General features: G+C 47.2%; 1 protein-coding gene across 1 annotated transcript in view; it reads left to right on the forward strand.

Annotated features, from left to right (window-relative positions):
- Positions 1-3,516: 3,516 nt before the first annotated feature.
- DCAF12 (DDB1 and CUL4 associated factor 12) overlaps positions 3,517-12,403 on the forward strand; it is a 43,490-nt gene continuing 34,603 nt past the window's right edge. The window contains exons 1-2 of the mRNA XM_008070969.2: positions 3,517-3,933; positions 5,016-5,270. Of these exons, the coding sequence (XP_008069160.1) occupies positions 3,856-3,933; positions 5,016-5,270 (333 nt within the window). The 5' untranslated portion in view covers positions 3,517-3,855. The remainder of the gene's footprint in view (positions 3,934-5,015; positions 5,271-12,403) is intronic.

Here is a 12,403-nt window from a genome sequence, read left to right on the forward strand (position 1 = left end):
CGCGGGCTCAGGCAATCCACTCACCTCAGCCTCCCAAAGGCGTGGGATTACAGGCTGAGCCACCGAGCCCGGCTCTTTTTTTTTTGAGTTGGAGTCTGACTGTCACCCAGACTGGAGTGCGGTGGCCGCCTCGACTTGCTGGGATCCGCGATCCTTCTGCCTCAGCCTTCCAAGTAGCTGGAACTACAGGCGCATGCTACCACGCCTGGCTAATTTTTTTGATTTATTGTAGAGATGAGGTCTCGCCTGCCCAGGCGGGTCTCGAACCCGCAGGCTCAGGCAATCCACTCACCTAAGCCTCCCAAAGGCATGGGATTACAGGCTGAGCCACCGAGCCTGGCTCTATGACTATTCTTATACATGCCTTTTAGTGGACATAAACACTTATTTCTGTGAGTTTATAACTCAGAATTAGAAATGCTGGATCAGAACATTAAGTACACATTTAGTTTTAGTAAGTACTGCCATAAATTTTTCCAAATTGGTTGTACCAAATTATATGCCCACTAACAATGTATGACAGTTCCAGTTATTCTACCATTTTACGAAACTTGGTATTATCAGTCTATTAAAAGCAATTGTAAACTGGGCATGGTGGCTCACATCTGTAATCTCAGCACTTTGGGAGGCAGAGGTGAGAGGAATGCTTGAGTCTAAGAGTTTGAGACCAGACTGGGCAACTTGGCGAGACTTTGTCTCTACAATAAATAAAAAAATTAGCCAGGTATGGTGGTGCATGCCTGTGATTCCAGCTACTTAGAAGGGTGAGAAGGATCACCTGAGCCCAGCAGGTCGAGGCTGCAGTAGCCATAAATGTGCCACTGCACTCCAGTCTGGGCCGGAGAGACTCTTAACTAAAAAAAAAAAATTGAGGCGACCCTTCGGGTCCACTCCCACTGTGGGAGCTTTTCTGTCCTCTCAATAAATCCTGGCTTAAAAAAAAAAAAAATTGGCCAGTTGTGGTGGCTCAAACCTATAATCCCAGCACTTTGGGAGGCTGAGGCGAGAGGACTGCCTGAGCCCACAGGTTCGAGACCAGCCTGGGCAACATGATGAGACCTCGTCTCCACAATAAGTAAAAAAATTACCTGGTTGTGGTAGCGTATGCCCGTAGTGCCGGCTACTTGGAAGGCTGAGGTGGAAGGATCGCCTGAGCCCAGCAGGTTGAGGCTGCAGTGGCCAGGAGCATGCAACTACAATCCAGCCTGGATGAGTGAGACTCCAATTCAAAAAAAAAAATTTTAAAAAAAGCAATTGTGAACTTTAAGTTAAAAACTTTTTTTTGGCTAGACACAATGGCTCATGCCTGTAATCCCAACACCTTGGGTGGCTGAGGTGAGAGGATCACTGGAGCCCAGGAGTTTGAGACCATCCTGGGCAACATAGTGAGACTTTGTTTCTACGAAAAATAAAATATTAGCTGGGTATGGTGATGTGCGCCTGTAGTCCCAGCTACTCAGGAGGATTGCTTGAGCCCAGGAGTTGGAGGCTGCAGTGAGCTATGATCACACCACTGCACTCCAGTCAGGACTAGAGTGAGATCTTGTTTCTAAAAAAAAAAAAAGGCGGGTTCAGTGGCTCAGCCTGTAATCCCAGCACGTTGGAAGGCCGAGGCAAGTGGATTGCCTGAGCCTGCGGGTTCAAGACCAGCCCAGGCAACTTGGTGAGACCTTGTCTTTACAATAAATAAAAAATTAGCCAGGTGTAGTAGCATGCGCCTGTAATTCCAGCTACTTGGAAGGCTGAGGCGGAAGGATCACTGGAGCACAGCAGGTTAACACTGGGGTAGCCATGAGCGTGCCACTGCACTCCAGCCTGAGCAGCAGGGTGAGACTCCAACTCAAATTAAAAAAAAAAAAAAGGAGATGGAGAGAATGGAGAGAGGATACGGGTCTTACTGTCATCAGGTTAGTCTTGAACTCATGGCCTCAAATGATCCTCCCACCTCAGCTTCCCAAAGCACTAGGATTACAGGCTACCTAGCTGTAACTGTGAACTTTTAAACTTCCAAATGGGCTTTCATTCTATTTCATTTCCATAGAAATAATGAACTCTGCTGTGAGGTACATTTGGGGATGTCAAGATGAAGTACACCACACTTAAGAATAAGCCTGCAGCAATGTCCAGTGGACTCCTCTGACACTGGCACAGCCCAGTCCAGCCTGAGCCTAGAGGGTCTCAAAGGATTCCGGACTCTTGCACAAAAGGTCATCCAGAGCATTGTGAGGCAAGGCAGAACTAGAACAAACTCCAAAGAGGTAGCTGTCCCACTCCTGACCCATCCATTTTGTGCTTGTCTCTAAAGGGACAGGCTTGCCCAAGCAAGCCATTAACTGGGCTGGCAAGCCAAAAATGACCACTCTCTTTCCTGTGGTTCATAATTTCTAACCTACCCTAATGAAGATGCAATCTGAGCTCTGAGAGTGAGGCAGGCAGTGACAGATTAATTATAAGGTAGCAATAGAAGTCAGTGGCATGGCAGAGGACCCTGTCTCAACTTGGTCTTTGGTTCAGCTTGGAAAACAAATACAAATCTCCTTGTAGGCAGAACTTCAGATGGGTCCCCAGAGCTCCCTGGAGGTAATGAGACCTGAAGCCTGAAGGGATCAGCAGGTAACTGGGCACCACAGCCTGAAGCCAGTCAGCCCCAAGAAAGAACATCCTGCTTCCTCTTTGCCTGAGGAAAGTGGTGGCTGGCAGTCACATTCCTTCAGGATCTTCTGAAAACGGAGGCAAGGGTGATCCTGATGAAGATCTCTTGTTTGGTGTCCAATGCCAGCCATTAACTGGGCTAGCAAGCCAAAAATGACCACTCTCTTCTCTGATTCATAATTTCTAATCTACCCTAACGGAGATGCAACCTGAGCTCTAAGAGTGAGGCAGGCAGTGACAGATTAATTACAGCGTGAGGTCTACTTCACAAAGCACAAAAGACCATGTTGGCTTTGGTGGTAGGCCATGGAATCATAAAGGCAGTCATGGTCGACTGAGAGGCTGCTGCGGATCGGACAGGAGAAAGGGTCAGGAGGAGGAGCAAGACCGGAGCCTGCGGGCTCCCTAGGGATGGGGAGAAGGTAGCCAGGGTCCGTGGGACGGCCTGGGTTGGCTGTGCCAGGCAACTTCTCTGTGGCGGGAAAGCCTGGACATGCTGCTCTGGCTTCTAACCTAGGCTCCGTTTTGAGGGCTGGGGTCCCCCTGTAGCGTCCAGCCCTTGGATCCAGGGCATAGCGTGTTTGGTTCTAGATGGGAAGTAACCAGCGGGGGCATCTGGGTAAAGGCGCGTGCTGTGAGGAACTCCTTCCAGCGGCAGGGGTGGTCGTCCTCACTTCTGGGTGCCTGGGACTGGCGGGCTGGGGGGTTCGAGGTCGGCGGCCAGAAGCCAGATTCGCTGGGCCTCTGCTCACCCACTTCCGGCGGCCGCCAAGAGACAACAAGAAAAGTTCTAGCGGCGGCCAGGCAACTGCGACGAACGCGCCTCCGGCCCTAAATCCCGCCCCTCTCTTTCCGGTTACGTCACCGTGGCGACACGCTGCGGAGTGCGCCTGCGCAAGAGTGACGGCGGGCGGGGGAGGGGTGTTTTGGTTCTAGCCGCTCGCCGTCCTTTCCAGACTCCGTCGTCGGAAAGCCTCCCGTTCCTGTTTCCCTTTCCTCTTCCCTTTCCCGGCTACAGTCCTCCCTCCTTCTTTCCCTTCTGTCCACATCCCATTTTTCTACTGCCGCCTCGGGTCTGGGCCATTTTCCGGGCCGGGCGCACTAAGGTGCGCGGCCCCGGGGCCCAGTATATGACCCGCAGTCCTGCAACCCCTTGCTTCCCCCGCCCCATGTGGCTGCGGGGCCGCGGCGGCGTTGCCCACTATGGCCCGGAAAGCAGTTAGCAGGAAGCGGAAAGCGCCCGCCTCGCCGGGAGCCGGGAGCGACGCTCAGGGCTTGCAGGTGAGGGCTAACAGGCCGAGACCTAGGTGATGAGGCTGAGACACCAAGGACGTTAGGGTCCGGGGACAGGAATCAGGGTTCTAGGTTTGTAGTCAGAGAGGGACAGGAATGGGGCCCTGGCCTGTAGAGTCAGGGCTGGACCCTCAGGAGCTCACTGGAGAGCAGGTAGCCAGAGTGGTGTGGAACTAAAGGGGAACTCAGTAGTGGTATTTTTCGCGGGAAGCCGGCGGCCAGGAATAAGGCGTGAAGAGAAACCAGAATCTTGACTTTGGAGTAAGGGGAAACCGGAGTTTAGGAGAATCGAGAACAAAATCGATGTCCTAGGAGATACTAGGAGGGAAAGTGAAGTCCACTAGAAGGGACGCTGAAATGATTGCGCTCTTCATCGAGGAAGGAGTTTCTCTATGGATACCCAAGCCGTGAGCTGGGCGTTTTGGCACATGGGCCCCTAGAAGAAAGCAATTCCCACGTATCATCTCTGTCGCCCCCTTTGGAGAGGAAGTCCTTCTTGTACTTGGATTCGAACTCTAATTTCCTGTGCCCACCGCCCCGTTGGTGTTTGATTATTCGAATTCTCTAACTGCTTGGAGAGCGGGCAATGACCGAGGAGCGGCCATTAATAGTGTATCTGGAAGACCTGGGACCCTAATCTGGCTCCTTCGGCTGTACCCTTCATGCTCCACGGGGAGGACAGGCTGAGAGGGAGAAGGAGGCTGGGTGCAGCCCAGGTCAGTATAGGCGTTACTGGGCCCCTCATTGTTTTCCCTATCAAAGATAGCTTAGGGGATCTGAATCCTTCACTCATAAAAGGTCTAGTAAGCCTTTTAGCTTGTTCCTTTCTTCCATTCCCTTGACTTTCAGCCTTTGTAATTCATAGGTAAGTTTGACTATGAGCCATATCTTTTCAGTGTTGCAAGAGTTAAACTGGGCTTTCTGGATTGAGATTCTTGTTCTCTTGTATTTGTATTTCTGATGTATGTAAATCCTGCAGGATAGTTCTTGGTGATTTCTGTAATACAGTAGGATCTCTTATACTCAAGAAAGGTAGCCAAAGCCCTGATTTCTAATGTTGCTTTCCACAGTATGGCTGGGATCACTCACTTCATAAAAGGAAAAGACTCCCTCCAGTGAAGAGATCCTTGGTGTACTATCTGAAGAATCGGGAAGTCAGGTTACAGAATGAAACCAACTACTTTCGAGTGTTGCATGGTTATGCAGCACAGCAGCTTCCCAGTCTCCTGAAGGAAAGAGAGTTTCACCTTGGGACCCTTAACAAAGTGTTTGCATCTCAGTGGTTGAATCATAGGCAAGTGGTGTGTGGCACAAAATGCAACACGGTAAGTGTCTGAGGGGGCATCAGCTTTCCCCCATGTACTGGAAGATGGCTTCATATGCTCTAGAACCTCTCAGTGCTTTGTTTCTCCATCAGTTTTGTTAGGGAGGGAATTGCCTTTCTCTCCATTCCATGCTCTCATGTTGATGACTTCTCTCTTTGTCTGCTCCTTTTCTCATTTCTACGTTTTTTTTCTGATAAGTCTTCAAAGGTGTATATTTATTTTTTATTTTTTGGAGACAGAATCTCACTCCATCACCCAGGCTGGAGTGCAGTGACACGCTCGTGGCCACCACAGCCTCAACCTGCTGGGCTCAGGTGATCCCTCTGCCTCAGTCTCCCAAGTAGTTGGGACTATAGGCGTGTGCCACCACACCTGGCTAATTTTCTGATTTATTATAGAGATGAGGTCTCACCAAGTTGCCCAGGCTGGTCTCAAACCCGTGGGCTCTTGCCTCTGCCTTCCAGAGTGCTGAGATTACAGGCATGAGCCACTGCACACAGCAGGGGTGTATTTCTTTTCTTTTCTTTTCTTTTTTTTCCCATAATCCCAGCACTTTGGGAAGCTAAGGTGAGGAGTATATTTCTTTGGGCCCCTTGCCCTCTGGATATGCTGCTTCTGGAGGTTCTTTTGACCTCTATGTTGCTTTTTAAGTGTGAGCACTCAGTTGAAAGACTTAGGGAATAATAATGCCCAGAGCATCATTTAAGACACATAATCGTGAAAATTCAGATGTTATCTGCCTGCCTAAAGACATATGTAAAAGTCAGAATGGCTGAGTAAATTGGCATTGGATGGAAATACATTTTGAACCAATTTAAACTGAGAAGGTTGCTCTGTATGAAAAGTCTTTAGTACTAGGAGAAGTATCTGTTTATAAAAGGACATAGGCAAAAATTTCAACAGTTTTAAGGAAGGAAATAATACTATGGTGGTTGGAGCCAAGCTTTCATTTCCTCTTCTGTTGAAGGTTACTTGTCTTATACAGAAACCTTTCAAAACTAAGTAGTGGTAAGAAGCCTCCATAAAACTTCCTTTTCCTCTCAGGCTGCCCACTCTTGGTTTGAGAACTGTTGTTGCTTGGAGTAGAAAAAGAATCTCCTGCTTGGAAGAGTTCGTTGAAAGAGTTCATTCCAATCCCCACACATGCTTGCATCGTAGTGTTTAGCCCAACAAATGTTGCTGAACTATAAACTGAATTAATCATCATAGTTTCCTGCTTCTTGAATTTATTGACACTATTTTGAAAGCAAGCGTGTTAAGTAATAATTTAACCTACTCTTAATACCGACCTTTTTTCCTATATATCCTCATGACTTAAAGTGTTTAGGGGGGCTGTTTTCTTTCTTTTTTTTTGAGTCAAAGTCTCATTCTGTCGTCCAGACTGGAGTGCAGTGGCACACTCTTGGCCACCACAACTTTGACCTGCTAGGCTCAGGTGATCCTTTCTTCGCCTTAGCCTTCCAAGTAGCTGGAACCACAGGCACACGGCACCACACCTGGCTGATTATTTTGATTTATTGTGGAGACGGTCTCACCAATTTTCCCAGGCTGGTCTCAAACCTCTGGACTAAGGCAATCCTCTTGCCTCAGACTCCCGAAGCGCCGGGATTACAGATGTGAGCCACCACACCTGGCTCTGTTTTCATTTTATAGTTAGTGTTTGTTTCTTTTGCTTAGCTTCCAGAACTTGCTTAGCTTCCAGCAGGACACTAGGAACACTGCTGTTCTCTGACTGTTGTGACATTTGACAATTGATTCCCTTATTTGTGCCTTTGTTTTTGCATCTGTAAAAGTGGGAGTGGTACTATCTGGTGCTGAGAAGGTAGCTGTGTGCATCTGAGAAGTACTCCTAGTTAGCAATATCTTACTGATTCACAAATACTAGTAGTGATTAAGATTGAATCCAGGCCAGGCACAGTGGCTCATGCCTGTAATCCCAGCACTTTGGAATGCTTGAGCTCAGGGGTTCAAGACCAGCCTGGGCAACTTGGCGAGACCTTGTCTCTACAATAAATCCAAAAACAATTAGCTGAGTGTGGTCGTGCATGCCTGTAGTTTCAGCTACATGGAAGGCTGAGGCAGAAGCATCTCCTGAGTCCAACAGATTGAAACTGCGGTGGCCATGAGGGTGCCACTGTACTCTAGCCCATCCTGGGTGTCAGAATAAGACTCAGACTCAAAAAAAATTTTTTTTAAAGATTGAATCCCAAACCTTTTCCAGTGTTCTTAGTACTTTCCTTGGTTTGAAAAAGGAATGTTTTCTAAACAATTGGATCTGTGGATAATAATGTGAAGATTTCTGGGATGTGTGGGGGGGTGGGAATCAGATTGTATTTTCAGGTTGTGATGTGTTGAAATAGTCCCATTAATAAAATAGTTTAAGTAAGAAAAGTATGCCCATAGCCATCCATATTCTAGAATAACCTGTTAATCTGCAGGTTAGAAGCTGTTTCTCTCTCTCTTGGGTGGTCATTGTCATCAGCATTTGACTGATGCATACAAATGCTAAAAAGCCAGGTCACTTTCAGGGTAACTGACTTGTGCCAATAGCATAAGAAGGTCTAGGCTGGATGTGGTGGCTCATGCCTATAATCCCAGCACTTTGGGAAACTGAAGTGAGAGGATTGCCTGAGCCCACTGGTTTGAAACCAGCCTGGGCAAATTGGCGAGACCTCATCTCTACAATAAATCAAAAAATTAGCTGGGTGTGGTGGTATGTGCCTGTAGTTCCAGCTACTTGGAAGGCTGAGGTGGAAGGATTGCCTGAGCCCAGCAGGTTGAAACTGCGGTAGCTGTGAGCATGCCGCTGCACTCCAGCCTGGGTAAAAGTCTATGGTCTGATGAAGCAGTGGGTCATTCTTTCTGAATAAAAGTGACAGAGGGCTGAGTGAGGGGGTGCATGCCTGTAATCCCAGCACTTTAAGAGGCTGAGGTAAGAGGGTTACTAAAGGCCAGGAGGTAGAGACTCCAGTGAGCTATGAATCCACCACTGTACTTCAGCCTGGGTGACAGAATTAGAGACTCTGTCTCTAAAAACACCAAACAGGCTGGGCTTGGTGGCTTATCATGAAATCCAAGCACTTTTGGAGACTGAGGTGAGAGGATTGCTTGAGTCCAGGAGTTTGAGACCAGCCTAGGTAACATAACGAGACCCTGTCTCTATTTAAAAAAAAAAAGCAGCTGGGCTCGGTGGCTCAGCCTGTAATCCCCCGCCTTTGGGAGGCTGAGGTGAGTTGATTGCCTGAGCCCGCGGGTTCGAGACCTGCCTGGGCAGTGAGACCTCATCTCTACAATAAATCAAAAATCAGCCGGGCGTGGTAGCATGCGCCTGTAATTCCGGCTACTCGGAAGGCTGAGGTGGAAGGATCGCCAGAGCCCAGCAGGTCGAGGCTGCGGTTGCCGGGCGCGGCCACTGCACTCCAGTCTGGGCGATGGAGTGAAACTCCAACTCAAAAAAACAAAAAACAAAAAACAGAGATATTTTGAAAGAGTATACTGTAGCTTGATTCTGTATGCTGTGCTGTGAACTAACACTCACACTAAGGACAGTCATTTAATTCCTGAATTCCTTGGTCCCAGTGAGCAAAGCAGTAACAGCAAGGATGGCCAACATTTTTCTTTTCATCACTAATAACAATAATATGGTCATGTTTTTACCAAACTACTTAAAAGTAGGAGTAGTATAATTAGAAAGTTGGTCTGGCAGCCAGGATAGGTAGGTATTTAGGGTTGCAAATTCAGATTTTCTAAATAGTCAGACAAACGCTAAGTGAAGGAAAGTTTGCTAGGCACAAGATAGTAAGGAATAGTGGGAATTGTAAAGAAGCAGAGAGGGCATTCTTGGCTTCAGCCACTTTTTGCCATGTAAGAATTTAGGCCCTAGTGTTGACAGATTTTTTTTTTTATTTTTTGGTGTTTTGGTTTTTTTTGTTTGAGTTGGAGTCTCACTCCGTCGCCTAGACTGGAGTGTAGTGGCACACACTCATGGCCACCTCAGCATCGACCTGCTGGGCTCCCGTGATCCTTCTGCTTCAGCTATCTTTTCTTTTCTTTTTTTTTTTTTTGAGTTGGAGTCTCACTCTGTCGCCCAAACTGGAGTGCAGTAGCACACTCCCAACCACCACAGCCTCAACCTACTGGTCTCCGGTGATCCTTCTGCCGCAGCCTTCCAAGTAGCTGGAACTACAGGTGTGCACTACCATGCCTGGCTAATTTTTTTATTTATTGTAAAGACAAGGTCTCGCCAAGTTGCCTGGGTGGGTCTCGAACCCACGGGCTCAGGCAATCCACTCACCTTGGCCTCCCAAAGAGCTGGGATTACAGGCTGAGCTGCCTCAGCTTTCTAAGTAGCCGGAACTACAGGTGTGCATTACCATGCCTGGCTAATTTTTTTTTTTTTTTAAATTATAGAGATGAGGTCTCGCTAAGTTACCTGGGCTGGTCTCGAACCAATGGGCTCAGGCAGTCCACTCGCTTCAGCCTCCCAAAGTGCTGGGATTATAGACTGAGCCACCGAACCTGGCCTATTTTTTATTTTTATTTTTTGAGTTGGAGTCTCACTCTGAAGCTCAGGCTGCAGTGCTGTGGCACCCTCACGGCCACCGCAGCCTCGACCTGCTGGGCTCAGATGATCCTTCCACCTCAGTCTTCTAGGTAGCTGGAACTATAGGCACATGCCACCGTGCCCGGCTAATTTTTTGATTTATTGTAGAGATGAGGTCTCACCAACTTACCAAGGTTGGTCTCACACCCGTGGGCTCAGGCAGTCTTTCACCTTGGCCTCCAAAGTGCTGGAATTATAGGCATGAGCCACCTGGCCAGGCCTTGTTGTATTTTAAAAAACTGGATTTTTGTGAGGGAAGGTATTGACCATTTATGAGGCATATTAAGGATACAATATGATAAGAGTTTTAGGGGTGTAGAAGAGAGTTGTGAGATTTAGGTTGGAAAGGTTGATTAGCATCAAATTGTGGAAGCCCTTGAATATTAAGTTAAGTTTTTATTCTGTGGAGCATGGGGAGACAGTAGCCCAAAGATTTTTAATAGAGTGATGTGGTTAGAGTAATGCTTTAGGGAGAACACTTATAGAAAACTATTGCCGTGGTGTAGGTAAGAGGTAATGCGGGGCTAAACTAGGACTGTGACAGAGATGGCAAGGAGGAGAGAGATATAAGGCATCTTAGAGGTGGAATCTCTAGATGATGTTTCGATTTAATCTGTTGCAGAAGAATAAATCAAAATTAGCTGGGCTCAGTGGCTCAGCCTATAATCCCGCACTTTGGGAGGCTGAGGTGAGTGGATTGCCTGAGCCTGCAGGTTCGAGACCCGCCAAGGTGCTCAGACAGGCCTCAAACCCCTGGACTCAGGCAGTCCTCTTGCTTCCACCTCCCAAAGTGCTGGGATTACACGCATTAGCCACCATGCCCAACTTAGTTTTTCATTTTCAACCTTAGATTTTCAAAGGGAGTACTGTGAACCAAAAATAAGTAAGAACCATTGATACTGAAAGAGCTGCTAAGGGATATGGAGAACATCTGCATTTATTGGGTGAGAAGAACTGGTATGGGGAAACAGAGAACTCAAAGGGAGACAAAGAGAGTTCAGAAAACAATTCAAGAAAGGAGGTTGTTTGGAGGGTAGGCAAAGTTTGAGGAGAAAGATGCTGATAGGCAGAGTGATGATGTGTGCAGTTTGAGGTATTTAATTTAATTTAATTTTTTTATTTTTTATTCTTTTGAGTTGGAGTCTCACTCTGTCGCCCAGACTGGAGTGCAGTGACCGCTCCCGGCCACCGCTGCCTCGACCTGCTGGGCTCTGGCGATCCTTCCGCCTCAGCCTTCCGAGTAGCTGGAATTACAGGCGCGCGCCACCACGCCCGGCTAATTTTTTGATTTATTGTAGAGATGAGGTCTCACCTGCCCAGGCGGGTCTCGAACCCATGGACTCAGGTAATCCACTCACCTCAGCCTCCCAAAGGCATGGGATTACAGGCTGAGCCACCGAGCCCGGCTAAGGTATTTAATTTTAGACATGAATTCTTATTTCCTTTTGTTGATGTCCTCCAGTCAAAGAGTCCCAGGGACCCACCTGTAGTAGAACAAGTTAGATATAATTGCTCATAGTGTCTAGGGAGAACCTACACCATGGAGAAGCGAAGGGCCTTTTAGTAAGAATGTAAGAAAGTACTTGTAAAATGGGGCCTGTAACAGGTGATTTAAGGGAAGGCTTAAGGAAATAGGACTTTGCTCCAGGTCAGTTACTGCGGATAGGGAGAATTCTGTGTTTGGATATCTTCTTCTTGTCTAGGAGGAGGTTAAAGTTGTAACTGGTAAAGATGAAGCACTCATTTATATTAGCCAGATTAAGAGATGTTTGAGCTTTTTGTGGTTTAGACAATGTTCATATTTTTTTCTATATTCAAATATGATTGCAGTGTGGTCTTGTTTTTGTCTTGATCTATCATGGTCATAGGATGGCCTTTCTTATGTTGATATTCTGTGAAATTATTTTCACCAGGACACCAAGGCCTAGCTGATAGTATCAGGTTAACTCTAGATGTTAGGGTTGCTTTAGTTTTCACCATCTCCCAAAGTAATGGTCAGAGATATTTTGCTTCCTTCACAGATGGACTTGGTGGATCATAGTGAAGCAGACAAGTGAGTTTTGGCTGCTGTTTTCTGCCAGAGGAGTGAGAACTTTGAAGCATCCTAATTTCAGAGATGGGGTAGAATGGTAGCCACCAGTGTTGAGAAAATAGCTATAATGTTATGTCTCTGAGTTTATATATTTAGATTCTTGAAATTATAAAAGCAGAATATGATGCTTAATTTGAAACACAGGGAGCAAGATATGATTAAGTGTGAGAGTTTTGCTCTGGTTGGACTTTTATTCAATTCCATTTCTGTTACTATTTTAGGGATACAGTCTTTTAGAAAAAGCTTTAAAACGCTTGCAGAACTCCTTGGGTTCAGCCAGTACATCTCTTTTTTCTTTTGAGTTGGAGTCTCACTCTGTCACCCAGACTGGAGTGCATTGGCCGCTCCCGGCCACTGCAGCCTCGACCTGCTGGGCTCCGGCAATCCTTCCGCCTCAGCCCTCCAAGTAGCTGGAACTACAGGCGCGCGCTACCACAC

Source organism: Carlito syrichta, unplaced genomic scaffold, assembly GCF_000164805.1.
Source record: "Carlito syrichta isolate Samal-C Ts95f unplaced genomic scaffold, Tarsius_syrichta-2.0.1 Scaffold112228, whole genome shotgun sequence".
Classification (NCBI taxonomy): Eukaryota; Metazoa; Chordata; class Mammalia; order Primates; family Tarsiidae; genus Carlito; species Carlito syrichta.